General features: G+C 42.3%; 1 protein-coding gene across 7 annotated transcripts in view; it reads left to right on the top strand.

Annotated features, from left to right (window-relative positions):
- UGGT1 (UDP-glucose glycoprotein glucosyltransferase 1) overlaps positions 1–15,815 on the top strand; it is a 108,463-nt gene extending 92,648 nt beyond the window's left edge. For all 7 annotated transcript variants that reach the window (XM_015431933.4, XM_065525342.2, XM_005572833.5 and 4 more), the window contains 9 exons: positions 84–172; positions 728–832; positions 2,060–2,144; positions 3,163–3,345; positions 4,387–4,547; positions 5,919–6,033; positions 9,849–9,965; positions 10,603–10,768; positions 13,150–15,815. In XM_015431933.4, coding sequence (XP_015287419.3) covers positions 84–172; positions 728–832; positions 2,060–2,144; positions 3,163–3,345; positions 4,387–4,547; positions 5,919–6,033; positions 9,849–9,965; positions 10,603–10,768; positions 13,150–13,175 — 1,047 coding nt within the window. In that variant the 3' untranslated portion in view covers positions 13,176–15,815. The remainder of the gene's footprint in view (positions 1–83; positions 173–727; positions 833–2,059; positions 2,145–3,162; positions 3,346–4,386; positions 4,548–5,918; positions 6,034–9,848; positions 9,966–10,602; positions 10,769–13,149) is intronic.
- Positions 15,816–16,109: the final 294 nt, after the last annotated feature.

Genomic DNA, 16,109 nt, shown 5'->3' with positions numbered 1-16,109 from the left:
AGGCTCACAGTGTACACCCAGTGAGAGGCAGTTTTATGCCTGTGAGACATACTGGGAGTAAGGTTTACCACGTTTGATTGCAGGTTCAGAAGAAGGCAGACATGGTGAACGAAGACTTGCTGAGTGATGGAACGAGTGAGAATGAATCTGGATTTTGGGATTCCTTCAAATGGTAAATTGACATTATAAAGAGTTATGTTTTTAAGGAAAAACTGAGATATTAGCACCGTCCATCCCTTCTTTTTGCATCTTGGGATCCCGTCTGGGCCTTTCACATTCTACTTCGTGCAGCTACATCTCACACTTACATTTGGCATAGATGAGTATTTTCACTTGATTAATCCAAAAGAGGTTCGTGTCTCCTAATGGGGAAGTTACTTCTGCTCCATACTTTGTGACTCTCATTACCTGTTCCTGCTCTTTGGAAATTTGACTGCTCCCTGCTCAGCTGACTTCCCGTTGTGTAAGTTGTATTCTGGTGCAGCCTGTGTTCAGTCTCTTCCTAAAGCAACACTGTCGGGGAGTGAACATTCTTTTTGTTTTCCCATAGGTTGGTTTTGTCTGTCTCGTGCTCTCTCCAGGATGTGAGGGAAGCTTCATAACTGCTCCTGCTGCAGCTCACCTGCTAGGGAAGGATGGGAAGCGCCATCTCTTTCCTCTTACTTTAAAAGTCTGTGTGTCTGTACCAGTGTTTCAAGTGGTCTTGTTTTTACTCTTATTGTTATAGGGGCTTTACAGGAGGACAGAAGGCTGAGGAAATGAAGCAAGATAAAGATGACATAATTAATATTTTCTCCGTTGCATCTGGTCATCTCTACGAAAGATTTCTTCGGTCAGTCTTGATGATTTCATTATGTATGAATGAATTTGTCAGTGTTCTTATTTAGAGAGGAAAGGTTTTATGGGATTCTGCTCATACTTCTGTGTCTTTGAAGCACTCTGAGCATTGTGACTGGCTTGCCATTTATAATTGGATTTGTTTTGATCCCGTCATCTCTGTGAAGTTGAGCTATGTAGTGAGTGCCTCTGGATATTACAAGGCTGTAGCCTTTTAACATCACTGTACACCTTCATAGACTGTGCTAATGTTTACTGCCTGCCAAACATTGCTTAACCCAGAGATTAGGAGGTTGACATAGAGAATAGAATGAGAACAGAACCATGGTACTTCGCTGCCTTCTAAAGATTCACAGGATTTTAGAGCCAGGAGAGACCTTAGTTCTTACATACGAACACTTCTATTTTATAAACAGGTTGAGGCCTCAAGTGTGAAGGGACTTGTCTAAGGTCACACAGCTAGAGGCAGAAGAGGCCACAGGCCAGGGCTGACTGATGTAGTGGTGACCAGAGGCACTCGGGAGTGCCTTGTTACAGTGTCAGGAAGGCCTGAGAGTCACTTTTCTCATTGCCAGTGCTCTGTCCACTCTTAATTTTTCACTACAGATCTAGTATAGAAAATCAAAATGTCATTTTTCATATTTTTAGCCCTCTTATTTCCAAGAAATAATAGCCTACCTAAAATAGTGACACTAATAACAACTGAATTTGATTAAATTCCTCGGTTCATAAATGTGGTTTTGTTTTCTGAGTAAGGAGGCGGGAGCTGGTAGCCTTCCTCTCTGAAGCAGGACCTCTGTGTAGGCTGCAGGAGGCGCTGTGGTTACACATTCTTCCCTCAGCACCAGATGCTGCTGTGTGTGACAGGGGTTTTGGAGAGTGATGTCAGTTACCCCCATCTCCAGTGTTCATCTGGACCATAACCAACATATCAGTTCATGAAGCAGTTTATTTAGAGGTGTAACAGAATTAAAACATTTGCCTCTGTCAGTTAAGTGTAGTTTTGTAGGTGAGGAATGCCCCTTCTTTTCAGTGATAACTTAATAAGCTGGAGTAAGTACCATTTTTCATTTTCCATGACTGAGCATCTCCCTCTGCCTAATTGAGCCATTAGTTAGCTCTGCCATAAAGAGCATTTAGGTGTCTCGTGATTGACTCTACATCATGTGGAGGTTAAATCCCATTGGAAAACTATTATTAATTTTCTGCTTTTGTTTGGCAGCATAATGATGCTATCCGTGCTGAAGAATACCAAGACTCCTGTGAAATTCTGGTTCTTGAAGAATTACTTGTCCCCCACATTTAAGGTTTGTTTCGCAGAGGAAGGGAAAACATTCTTATTAAGGAGATATTTACTGTATATGTTTCATGACTTTTGTTTTATCTGTATACTTTAGCAAATTTTCCATTTACTAAGATACCCTAATTTGGTTGCATATTTCTATTTTGGTTATTCTTCCAGATTGGTCTGTTTGAGGGAAACAGTTAAATTGTGTTTAAAAACTTGGATAATATAGTAGGAGAGCGTGTTGTTGTTGTTATTAGGAGCGGTGTCTTAGGAGATAACGTTTCCTTCCTCGGAAGCCTGCGTGCTTGCTTTCAGTTAGAAAGCACAGCAATGGTTTACATTCAGGAGCATGACTGGTGTGAGCATGAACCACTCCCAGATGATGTATGGAAGTCATGCTTCCTCTGTGCCAAACAAAACACGTCCTTGGAATGCTTTCTGCATTATTTATATCAGCCAGTATTTGTCATCTAAGTTGATTTATTTGCATCCTTTTTTTTCCTGTAGAATTTACTAAATGACTTTTAATATATTCAATAACCATTCTCCTTGATAAGCACTTTCCTGCTGGGCCCCTAAAGGTGCTTGTACTTAGAATCTGAAAGACTTATTCATAAAGGACAACGTATTTGTCCAGAGTTCTGGCTTTGCAGTGTTATTCCCCGGATTAGATCTGGCCTTGAGGAAGGCTTGTCATCAAGCTCGGTAAATGCCTTACTGAAATCAAGTTCAGACAAATGGGCTTAAAGTTCATGTGCGGTAAAAACACACACAGAGGGATGTACATCTAAAATCCTTCTCTTGAACATTCTCTGATTTCATGTGGTGACCAGAAGTCATAAAGAAATGGGGATTTCACACAGGTTTATATCTGTTCTTCTCTATAGTCATGAGTGGGTCAGGGCCAGTCTTTGTGAGACCACTGTTTTGGTAAATGTGTTTTATTTGTCCCGTATCATGGTGGTTGGCTTACATTATGAAAGCAGTTTTCTTAATCAGAAGAAATGATTATTTGTTGTTCTCATGTCTCAAAACAGGAGTTTATACCTTACATGGCAAACGAATACAATTTTCAGTATGAGCTTGTTCAGTACAAATGGCCCCGGTGGCTTCATCAACAGACTGAAAAACAGCGCATCATCTGGGGCTACAAGATCCTCTTCCTGGATGTACTTTTCCCGCTAGTTGTTGACAAGTTCCTGTTTGTGGACGCTGATCAGGTAGCCCTTAAAGGCCACGTTTTGACAGTTTGTATTAAAAGCAACAAATTGCTGCTTTTTAAATGCTATTTTTTTCCAGTTATGGAAAAGGGCATGCTTATTTTACATTTAGAAAATATGGAAATATGTATCACACAGATGTGATCACTTTTTAAACATTTAGCTCATCTCCTTTACATCTTTTTCTCTGTCTTTTTAACATCGTTGTGATAACATGATGTGTGCCATTTTGTATCTGACTTAATTCATTTAACTTGAAAACTAAAAATTAGAAAATTAACGTTTAGCAGTGCTTGTCATCATCTCTAATTATCTGCCCAAAAGGTAGGAGTTATTGTCACGGGTAATAGACGAAACTTAAGTGGATGCATGGCTTTGGCAATAGGGAACCTCCGGATATTCTTCCAGCTGTCAGGGTTTGACTTAATGAAAGGGAACATGTGATTTTAGAGTGTACAGACTCAAACAGCGTAAATGTATTTCTGCCCACAGCCTTCCACTTCAGCCCAAGCGGGCGGAAACCTGAGTCAGCCACCTGAGTGGAAGGATGTAATGTGTGTGAAAGTCACTGGGACGGAGACTTCACTCACCTCTTTGGAATTCTCTTCCACTGGCTCAGCCTGAAGTGTGCCTTCCTGATTCTAACATAGCCACATTTAATCCTTGTTGAGTACTTAAGATGGGCAAGGCATTATTCTACATCTGTCCATCCGTGTGTTAACTTACATAATCCTCCCAACAACCCCATGACATAGGTACTGTCATTATCTCCATTTTATAGATGAAGAAACTGAGGCACAGAAAGCCTAAGCAATTGAAATTTGTTTTATTCCTACTCCCACACACCTTGCTAAGCGTCTTATATGTTAGTGAGTCAACCTACTAACAAGTGGAGGAAGCAAAGTCCATCTGCCGGTAGTGCCTGTGCCACTCACCACTGAGCAGCCTTCCATGCTGCTTTAAGCGAGCCACTCTGTATTAGAAAACGGCATTAGAGCTGTCTGCATGGTTGCTTAACAAATGACTCTCGATATCCTCCAGATTGTCCGAACAGATCTGAAAGAGTTGAGAGATTTCAGTTTGGATGGTGCTCCTTACGGTTACACTCCCTTCTGTGACAGCCGAAGAGAAATGGACGGCTACAGGTTCTGGAAGTCAGGGTACTGGGCCAGTCATTTAGCTGGGCGAAAGTATCATATCAGGTACTGAAAAGAAGCACTCCTAACACCGTGATGGGGTTTTCCTAAAATTGATTTTGTGTGGTTAAAATTGTGAATAGGTAATACATTGGTATGGTTGAAAAATAAAAATTATAAAAAATACACAGTGGCTGGGCGCAGTGGCTCATGCCTGTAATCCCAGCAGTTTGCGATGCCTAGGCAGGCAGATCACCTGAGGTCAGGAGTTCAAGACCAGCCTGGCCAACAGGGCAAAACCCTGTCTCTACTAAAAATACAAAAATTAGCTGGGCGTGGTGATGGGCGCCTGTAATTCCAGCTACTCGGGAGGCTAAGGCAGGAGAACTGCTTGTACCTGGGAGGCCGAGGTTGCAGTGAGCTGAGATCACGCCACTGTACTCCAGCCTGGGTGACGGAGAGAGACTCCATCTCAAAAAAATAAAAATAAAATAAAATAAAATACACAGTGTAAAAAAAAGTCCTAATCCTGTCTCTCTCTTTCCTACTCAGTTCCTGTTCTCACAACAGATAACCTCCCAACTTTTGACTGTCTTTCCAGATTTTCTTAATTCTTACAGAAACAGCTGTGAATGTGTATTCTTTTTTCACACAAAATATGCTACCTATTTATACATTTTGTAACTTGGCTTTTTTTTTTAACTTAATGTCATATACATCTTCTAAGTGAATAGAAAGAGACCTGATTCCTTTTCATAGCTGCATATTATTCCAGTGCGTGAGTGTTATTTATAGTTTTTTCCTATGACCTACCATGTTGCAGTGAATAAATAAATTATTTTTCATATCAGATATGTTTGTGGGATAAATTCCTCGAAGTAGACCTTTTAGGTCGAACTGTGTGCATTGTTACATTTCTAATGAGCACTCCATTCTCTTCTCTGCGAGAAGTGTGATTTGAAGACGTGCAGGGAAGAGGAGCCTGTAGAAAGCGGCTCGTGCATCACTGCTGGGGTGTAGTGATGGCGGCTTCATTCTTTACAGTCCTGGTCCAAAAGAACTGTAAGGACTGAAACACTCTGGGATTTTTTTCTCTCCCTTGTAACATTGAAGACATCATCAGGATATCACTGAATAATAGTTACCAGTTACTATGGCTTTTATTACTGCCGCATTTGCTAGAAATCTTTTGTCTGAGATTATTTCTTTTGGATGGCAAATACGGAACAGTAACAAAAGCATGGCACAGGATAGATTTTGCAATGACTTTCTTAGAGATCTTAAAGCAGCACAGTTTAACTCCACTGTAGGGCTGCAGCATACCTTTTCAAAGAAAAGCCGGAACATTTGGCTAGTGGCCTGTTCCATTATTCACGGGGTTTAGTTTTGCCGTCGTATTCCGTGGTTGGTTGTAACAAGCGGGTCTTCTTTGTTCAGTGCACTGTATGTTGTGGATCTGAAGAAGTTTAGGAAAATAGCTGCTGGTGACAGACTCAGGGGACAGTACCAAGGTCTGAGTCAGGACCCTAACAGCCTTTCAAATCTTGATCAAGTAAGTGTCCGTTTTTTATGGTTAACTGTGAGTGGCGGGTATACAGAGCTGCATCAGAAAATGAAGTATTATTTGTGTCCTCAATCCTCTCCTCTCAAGACGGTGTCTTGTTTTTCCATGGTGTGTGTGTGCGTGTGTGTGTGAGAGAGATTTTTATCTGCCCTCAAGAGAAGACGTATCAGCATGAAAAATGTCGTAGATCTGATGCTGGCTGGGGAGAGAGATGGAAGGAGGATGCTGCCTCTCTGAACCATTAGCATATCTTTGTATTTTGTACTCAAACTAACCTCGTAGGTCTGTTTTTCTACCAGCTTGGGTCAGTTTGTTTTTCTGCTGTAGGAACTAAATAGCTCAGGATTCGTAGTAGAGAATCACAGTATAGTATCACAACTTCCCCTTTTTCTATGTCAGAAACCATGATGTGTTTCAAGGCTAGCTAAATTACTGTTTGTTAATGTGAAGCATTTTTCAGAGGTGAGATTGTAGTTTAAGGGTTTTGGATACATATTTCACATATTTTAAGCATTTTGTTTTGCTTAAGTCTACTTAAATTTTTTTTTTTTTTTTTTTTTTTTTTTTTTTTTTTTTTTTTTTTTTTTTTTTTTGAGACGGAGTCTCGCTCTGTCTCCCGGGCTGGAGTTGCAGTGGCCGGATCTCAGCTCACTGCAAGCTCCGCCTCCCGGGTTCACGCCATTCTCCTGCCTCAGCCTCCCGAGTAGCTGGGACTACAGGCGCCGCCACCTCGCCCGGCTAGTTTTTTGTATTTTTTAGTAGAGACGGGGTTTCACCATGTTCACCACGTTGGTCTCGATCTCCTGACCTCGTGATCCACCCGTCTCGGCCTCCCAAAGTGCTGGGATTACAGGCTTGAGCCACCGCGCCCGGCAAGTCTACTTAAATTTTTTTAAACCTTTATTGTGATATGTAACATCCATAAAGAAAAGTATACAAAAAACATGCACACATATTCACATACATCCAGGAGTTATTGTGAAGCAAATACCCAGATACCACAACCTAGTTCAAGAACTAGAGCATTCTCAGCATCCCAGAAGCCACCCGTCCTCCCTAACAAAAGTGTCTAGCATCACGACTTTTATGGTAATCATTTGCTTTTCTTTATAGATTTACTGTTGAAGCCTGTATCTGTAAACACGAGTTTAATTTGTTCATTTTCTTCTCTTCTATCACCGTGGAATAGTAAAAGATAAATTTTTTTTTTTTTGGAGACAGAATCTCACTCTGTCCCAGGCTGGAGTGCAGTGGCATGCTCTGGGTGGCACTCACTGCAGCCTCCACCTCCCGAGCTCAAGCGATTCTCCTGCCTCAGCCTCCTGAGTAACTAGGATTACAGGCGTGTGCCACCACGCCCGGCTAATTTTTGTATTTTTAGTAGAGACGGGGTTTCACCGTGTTGGCCAGGTTGGTCTCGAACTCCTGACCTTGTGATCCACCCGCTTCGGCCTCCCAAAGTGCTGGGATTACAGGCATGAGCCACAGTGCCTGGCTCTACTTGCTTTAAAATTTGTGCGATACCTGGTATCTTCTAATTTGTGGAGCGACTGTGGATCTGATTCTGTTGTATTATTTCTGTTATTCTTTTGTTCATATTATCTATCACATATCTGTTTATCTTCTGTAGTGTGTCAGGCGCTGTTTTTGCAGAACTATTTTGGGAAATAATTTGAGTTCAAAAATGGTATCACCTAACAGTTTTTGTTTCTCTCTCTCTTTTTTTTTTTTTTTGAGATGGAGCTTTGTTCTCGTTGCCCAGGCTGGAGTGCAGTGGCACAGTCTCGGCTCACTGCAACCTCAGCCTCCCAAAGTAGCTGGGATTACAGGTGCCAGCCACCTCGCCCCGCTAATTTTTTTATATTTTTAGTAGAGATGGGGTTTCACCATGTTGGCCAGGCTGGTCTCGAACTCCTGACCTCAGGTGATCCACCCGTCTCGGCCTCCCACAGTGCTGGGATTACAGACGTGAGCCACCGCGCCCGGCCTTGTTTCTTTTTGTCACACTTTTTGTCAGAAACTTGGCAATGGCTATCCAGGAGTGTTTTAATCCGTTTTAAAGATTCTGATGATTGGAATTTGAGCTGCATTCTTCTCGGGCCTTTTCTGGCTCACTCGAAATCGGAGTGTATGTTCTTTTGGTATGCCAACCCAAAGCAAAGGGTTTCGCTAGAACTCCCCTCAACCGCCACAGATCTTCCATACAAAGCTTTGTTACCTCAGGCCTGAGTAGCTGTCGAAAGCCTCAGAAAGCCTCACCAAGCAGCATAGATCCTGAGGGAAAAACCTGATTCCAGAGTTATCTTTTCTGGCCGTTGTTCTCCCCCGGACCAGTAATTACTGTCTTGTAGTTCTCTGGTGCCTTCAAAAGGTGTGTGCTTTTTGTAATTCATTCAGCTATTCTAGTTTTCCTCAGGAGGTGAGCTAGTCTCATTTACCTAAGTCCACCAATGCTGAAAGTAGAGTTCTGCTCTTTTTCAAGCAGAGTACAGAGTTGGAACTCATATTGTGTTCTTGATTCAGCTTTCTATAGCAGTACCACAAGGTCAACAGTGTGTAAGACTTTTAAGTGAAATTAAGATAAATCAAGATGAGTATGTGATACCTTAATCCACCTTTCTTTTTTTTTAAGACAAGGTCTCACTCTGTCACCCAGGCTGGAGTGCAGTGATGCGATCGTGGCTCACTGCAGCCTTGAACTCCCAGGCAAAGGCGATCCTCCCACCTCAGCCTCCTGAGTAGCTGGGACGACAGGCTTGCACCACCAGGCCTGGCTAAGTTTTTGTAGAGATGGGGTTTTGCCACGTTGCCCTGGCCAGTCTTGGAACTCCTGGGCTCAAGCGATCTACCCACTTCAGCAGGTATTTTTAAATTTTAGTTTGTTGACAGGGTTTTGTAGAGAAGTATCTATTTGTTTTTGTACCATCATGGAACATTCTTTACGAGTATGGCAGTCAATCATTTCTGTACATTTCCTTGTTCCACGTAAGTCTTAGGACAGTGGAACATTTTATTGTGGCAAAGTCAGAAGGTCTCCTCAGAAAAAAGGTTTAAAGCATAGAGTAGAATTGGCTAGAAAATATGTCACCTATTTGGGAGCAAGTCTCAAAAGATGAGGTAGATTCAGAACTTCCTTGACAGAAGCCTGTAAAATTTATGAACCACCACTCTAGTTGACGTTCAGAAGTCAGTAGGAGTATTTTTCTTAGGATTGCCCTAATGAAGGGAGGGTTAGGTGCAGGCTATTTGTAAGTTTTAAGCCAGAGCTTTTCAGTTGCTTATTATGGGCAGATGTTTTATGGATCCTCTAAAATTTGTAGTTTTGAATAATTTCTCTAAGGCATTGGTAAGGACTTTTTCCATTTTAAACATTTGTGATTGGCATGTGATCCGTAACGAGCAGGTGTACACATCACTGATGTTCTGTGCGTTTAAGCTCCCCATGAACTAGCTGGGCGCAGTGGCTCACGCCTGTAATCTCAGAACTTTGTGAGGCTAAGGTGGGTGGATTGCCTAAGCTCAGCAGTTTGAGAGCAACCTGGGCCGCATGGCAAAACCCCGTCTCTAGTAAAAATACAAAAATTGGCCAGATGTGGTGGCGGGCCCCTGTAGTCCCAGCTACTCAGGAGGCTGAGGAACAAGAATCTCTTGAATCTGGGAGGTGGAGGTTGCAGTGAGCTGAGATCGTACTACTGCCCTCCAACCTGGGTAACAGAGCGAGACCCCATCTCTCAATAAATAAATAAATAAGTACCACCAGAACTTTAGATACATGTGTTTTATTTTTATTTTTAACCAAACAGGATCTGCCCAATAACATGATCCATCAGGTGCCAATTAAATCCCTCCCTCAAGAATGGCTTTGGTGTGAAACGTGGTGTGATGACGCCTCTAAGAAAAGGGCAAAAACCATTGATTTGGTAAGTGTGTGCGGTGCTTCTGCATGTTCATCCAGTGGATGTATGAGCGAATCATGATTAATGATTTTTATTTAGATTCTTAAATTTCAGAATTTCCTAGATTCTTATTTAGACTTTCTCTGTAATTGTATAGTTTTTGTCAGGGCTATAATTATCTTAGAGAATATTCTTATAAATATTCTTATCTTATAGAATAAGTATCGTTTGTTGTATAGTAAGTATAAGTATTTGGTTTTTCAGGGCTATTCTTACAGAATATTCTTACATTATAGAATACTTCAGTGGTTTTATTTCCCCACTTACGTTAGGAAACCAAACCCCTGAGCACTTAATGGGACTGTTCCCACGACTTACAATCTGCTGAGCCGCTCCTTGGCTTCCAGTTGATCTCTGCGCCTTGTAGTTTTTCCAAATGGACTTTTACTTTTTCTGCCTTTCAGTAGCCACTCACACATTCTTTGCAGATGTAAATACAGCTTTCCATAGCGCACTACCATATTGCTTCCGGTAGTGTATCATTTGGTTCCTTACAATTGTGTTTTTGTCTAGTTAGGACTTGTAACCCAAGAACCTTTGAATTCTCTATGATGTGGCCTTTCTTCAACTCAGCTGAAGTGTGTTCTTTTGGTTTTCACAGTGTAATAATCCAATGACCAAAGAGCCCAAACTGGAAGCAGCCGTGCGAATTGTCCCAGAGTGGCAGGACTACGACCAAGAGATCAAACAGCTCCAGCTCCGCTTTCAGAAGGAGAAGGAAACAGGAACACTGTACAAAGAGAAGGCAGAAGAACCCCGCCGAGAAGGTAAACACAAACCGCTGGCTTTGGGACAGTGCTTCTTTCCATTTATGATTTGTTTGTTGTAAGGACAATAGAATAATGGATAAAAGGAAGAGAAAAATCTCCTATTGATTCTTCCATTCTGACATCGACCGGTGTATATTTTTCATTTTCCTTTTGTGTTGGTCTTCTAAGCAGTATTTAGTAATGCAATTGCCTTTTTTTTTTTTTTTTCAATTTTCTTGTGAGGAAGAGAAAGGGATTTTAATTATGATTATAATTATTTAAGTTCATGAGTTTTGTGATACATAAACCAAACCTTTTGCGGAGTTCTTGTCAGATTCCTTGTTTTTTTCATTAAATCTGTCAGTGTACTAGTGAATGAATAAATTTAGATCAAGACAAATATGTATTTGAAAAAACTATTCTTTTTTTTTTAAGACAGAGTCTCACTCTGTTGCCCAGGCTGGAGTGCAGTGGCATGATCTTGGCTCACTGCAACCTCCACCTCCCAGGTTCACGCACTTCTCATGCCTCAGCCTCCCAAGTAGCTGGAATTATAGGCATGCACCACCATGCCCAGCTAACTTTTTATTTATTTTTTATTTTTTGTATTTTTAGTAGAGACAGGGTTTCACCATGTTGCCCAGGCTGGTCTTGAACTCCTGACTCAAGTGATCCACCCGCCTCAGCCTCCCAAAGTGCTGGGATTACAGATGTGAACTACTGCGCCTGGCCGAAAAAAGTATTCTTTAAAACAAGCATGTTGGGATGGAGATGGAATGCTTGTATTTAATTTAGCGTTAAGTCTTTTAATGTTTTCCCTGTTGTGTGTGTCTTGAATAATAGCTACTTGAAAAAATCATTAGAATACGAAAGTGACTTAAAATATTAATAAGCTGGGCTCTAGATTTAAGAAAAAATTTAAACATATTTACTTTTAAACTGTCACATAATAATTGTACATATTTGTGCAGTCCATAGTGATGTTTTGATATGTAGATGGGCTCTGGATTTTTTAGATTTATTCTGCTTTAGACGAATTCCAAAAAAGTGCTGGGCGCAGTGGCTCATGCCTATAATCCTAGTCTCTCAGGAGGCTGAGGTGGGAGGATTGCTTGAGCCTGGGAGGTCAGGGTTGCAGTGAGCGACTGCACTCCAGCCTAGGTAACAGAGAGAGAACCTGTGACCGAGCAAGACCCTGTCTCAAAATAAAAATATCCAGAACATGGATCTTGAGTGATTTGCCTGTATATCTCTCAGACTGTACTATGATACTAAATATCACAGCTGGAAGGTTACATAGTAACCATAACAATAATTAATTCAGATTCGTCAGTAAAACCCTGAGAATTTCCATAGATAAATGGGCAAAGAATGTGGACACACTGTTCAAGTAAGAGGAAACACAAATCATAAATGAATTTGAGGAAACTAATCAAATTAAAGCGCTCCGTCACTAGTATCTGCGACGTGGAAGACAACAGACATAGTGATAATGCCATTTGTTTGGGAGATGGTGACGAAACTGTTGTGGATCTACCTTGATGAAGCTTTGTGCATTCGAATCGCCCTTGTTGAAAAGCAGTACACCTGCCATTAGAAGCCTTCAAGGCGTTATACCCTCAGTAATTACTCTCTTGAGAATATATCTTAAAGAAATAATCAAGTTATATACATGAAAAAAATTTATTTTACTATTACTTGTAAGCCAAAAGCATTAAAAACAGTTTAAACATCCAAGAATGAGCTACACTGATACACAGAAAATGTTTAGATGCTATTAAATGATAAAAGAAAAATCCCGACTAAAAAAATGCATGCATGTTTACTGAAAGTAAATATTGTATTTGTAAAAACAAGTCAGTTGGCAGGGCGCGGTGGCTCACGCCTGTAATCTCAGCACTTTGGGAGGCCGAGACGGGCGGATCACGAGGTCAGGAGATCGAGATCATCCTGGCTAACACGGTGAAACCCCGTCTCTACTAAAAAAATACAAAAAAAAACTAGCCTGGCGAGGTGGCGGCGCCTGTAGTCCCAGGTACTTGGGAGGCTGAGGCAGGAGAAATGGCGTGAACCCGGGAGGCGGAGCTTGCAGTGAGCTGAGATCCGGCCACTGCACTCCAGCCTGGGCGACAGAGCGAGACTCCATCTCAAAAAAAAAAAACAAAAACCAATTCAGTTGGAGTGGGATTTACAGATAGTTTCCATTTTTAAAAAATCCTTAATTTAGTTTTTGCTTTCAAAATACAGTACAAAAACACAAATCCCAAAGATGTAGTAAGTGAGATAAGATGGAGGTGGAGGTACAAAGAGTAAGTTCCGGCGATGAAAAATGCCCACTCAGTGGTGTTTGTAATTTGAAGATCATCTGTTTTCTTTTCTGTGGTTCTCCTTTTCCTTAGGTCCTCAGAAACATGAAGAATTATGATCTCTGGAGAAGGACAGGAAATTACCCCGTTTGAAAAACAGTTTTTATACTAAATATTAGTTTTTTCTGATCTGTCTATACAACTGCTGATAAACTGGCTGGGCAAGAGTGCCACACCTTTTGATTCTGAGCATTTGATTCTGACTTCTGCACTCTGGTGGCCGCTGGATCTTTGGGATTAAAGCTCTATTGGAATTGTACCTCAGAGGAAGACCAAGTGGCTGATCTTCTGGACTCTGTAAAGAGCATTCTTCTAGCCAGAGGGTGGAACGGCAGCAGCAACTGGAAGGAAATGGGTTTTTTGGTGCCCACACCCAAGAGCACACACATGCTGCGGTGTCTCAGAAAGCAGGGCCAGCTAAAGCCGCCATATTCTTCCTTACCTCAGTTTACCTGCAGCCTGCGCTGTGCTGCAGATGCCCATGCTCCCCAGGGTCTGGCCGGCAGAAGCTCTGTCCAAGGTCCACACATCTCCAGGTTGATGCCAACATGCTCCTTGTGCCCTCCCCACTTTCTCTTCCCACGCATTAGGTGCATTGTTTAACTGAAATCCAACCGACAATTGTGTGTCAAGGCTGGTTCAGTGCAGTGGCTGGGCAAATTAATTTTGGGCCGGGATGGCGGTGGGTTGCAGTGAGGGTAGGGAAAATATCAGGAGTAGGAACGTTCCGGGGGTTATGGGAAGGGAAGGAAGACCAGAACTGGCCATCCTCTTTTATAATCCATTAGTAGCACCACGGCTCATTTGAAATGAAAATGTTACACTTATTCCCCACCCAACCACAGTGAAGTTTCTAGGAAATTGTTTTGAAAACAAATTTTATATCTGTGAAAGTCTTTGCTTTTTCTTTCCACTTTCTAGAAAAGTCTGTTACCAGTTTCCTTACTGGATACAGCCATACTCAACCTCCCTCGTATCCAGCCCGTCAGGATCAGGGTCAGGCTCCCTCAAGACGAGCATCGCATTGTCTGCCCTCTCCTGCGCGGGATTTTCTCTCAGACCCAGGGGACATTGCCTTGGAGTTTCCTCTACAAATGCCCTCAGATCTAAGACCAGGAATGATTCTGCTTGTGGAACATGTGGCTTTCTGTCCTGTTTTCCTTTTATTTGAGCACTGCAGGTTACCTTTGGCGCCCACAGCAATTCTGTCTTCATGTCTCTGCATCATGAAGCCCCATTTGCCTTTAGTCCCTGCTTTGTGTGTCTTCACTTCCACAGCCAGTGTTGCCCCTCGGGGCAGCCTGTGCTGGTGAACGGGCTGTCGAGTCTTGGGTATGTTGTTGGCCTGAGTGGGCGTGAGGCCTCGGCATCTGACTCCATCTGCCAGGCTGCACTGGCATAGACAGGCACGCTCTGTCTTCCAATGTGCACCAGCCTTTTCTTACATATTTTGCCTGTTTTTAAAAAATAGGAGAGGGTGCAGATGTATAGCTGTGCCCTCACCCTTCTAAGCCAGGTAATATATTGATGTGCAGACTTTTTAAGAAATCTTAAGTTTTATCACAAATATCAAGTAATTTATTTTTTCCATTTTCAAATACAAAAGTTAGCCTAGGAAGCCTCCCAGTCATCCCGAAGGACCTTTTGACTTTGCTTTTATAATTCAAGAAAAAATGGAGGGGATTAACGGGTACAAGGAAAACAAAACAAAACAAAAATTAAGGAGAGGAGAGCCCAAAAAAGGATGAGAGGCTGAAAAGGCACCTCAGAATGGCTGCTGTGGGCAGAGTCTGTGGCATGACTTTTCCCGCCCTGCCCCTCTGGTCAGAGCAGCTGAGAGATGGAATCAGTGAGATTAAAAAACTTTTGTTTGGCCAGGCGTGGTGGCTCACGCCTGTAATCCCAGCACTTTGGGAGGCCGAGGCTGGTGGATCATGAGGTCAGGAGTTCAAGACCAGCCTGGCCAATATGATGAAACACCCTCTCTACTAAAAACACAAAAATTAGCCGGGTGTGGTGGCGCACGCCTGTAGTCCCAGCTACTCAGGAGGCAGAGGCAGGAGAACCGCTTGAACCCGGGAGGCAGAGGTTGCAGTGAGCTGAGATCGCACCACTGCACTCCAGTCTGGGTGACAGAGCAAAACTCCGTCTCAGAAAACAAACAAAAAAAAAACTTTTGTTCAAGCTGCATCTTCACACTGAATGAAGCATTCAGAGAGGTGGCTGCTGCTGTCCACAACTGTGGGCAGAAGGGTGCCTTTTCCCGGTTTATCGTCCAGGAGGTTGAACGGGAAATACTCAAATCGCCGAGGTGTATGTTTTCCAGATGCTGGCCCCCATGGCACCTTTCCCCATGTCTTTCTACCAAGCCTCTTATGTTTGCTCTATGCAAGGAAGACAAAGAGTAGACCATGTTCTCTGTGTGCTGTGTATGTCCTGGTGTCACTCATTGCCTCTTCTCTGTCACCACCCTGACAAAAGTCAGCTGAATAGTTGACTCTGAATAATGCAAGACCCAGCTTACTTCCGGAATGGTCCAGGACCCTCCTCCTCCTGCCAGTTTCTTTTTTGGTTCATGTGGCATAGTCATCTTTCAAAATTAACTGAATGCCCCAGAAAATGATGTTACCACTAAAATATTGTCTCCAAGAAGGCATACTGTAACGGAAAAGATAGTTAAGAGATTTTTCCCCCAAAAAGTAAGAACTGATTGTGTTCAATGTTCAGAGTCTGGAAACTGTTCACAGTATGTTGTTCTTAGCTGTTATTTATATATAATGAATTATTTTCTCTCAATCATGCCATAGTGGAGACTTTTGTTTCTGAGTAAGTGACAGCGTAATATGAAATACTGTGATACGTCAGAGTGACATGCAGCACCATGAGCCTGTTTTTGTGTTCTGTGAACAGTGGCATTTGGTTGAGATCAAAGCCTGTCACAGCTGCTGCTGGGGGTGTGGGGATATGCCAGAGTCCTGTGTTTGGTTTTAGAA

The sequence above is a fragment of the Macaca fascicularis genome, chromosome 12 (genome assembly GCF_037993035.2).
Source record: "Macaca fascicularis isolate 582-1 chromosome 12, T2T-MFA8v1.1".
NCBI lineage: Eukaryota > Metazoa > Chordata > Mammalia > Primates > Cercopithecidae > Macaca > Macaca fascicularis.
Note: the sequence above shows the minus strand (reverse complement) of the source record. Positions and strands in the feature narration are given on the sequence as shown.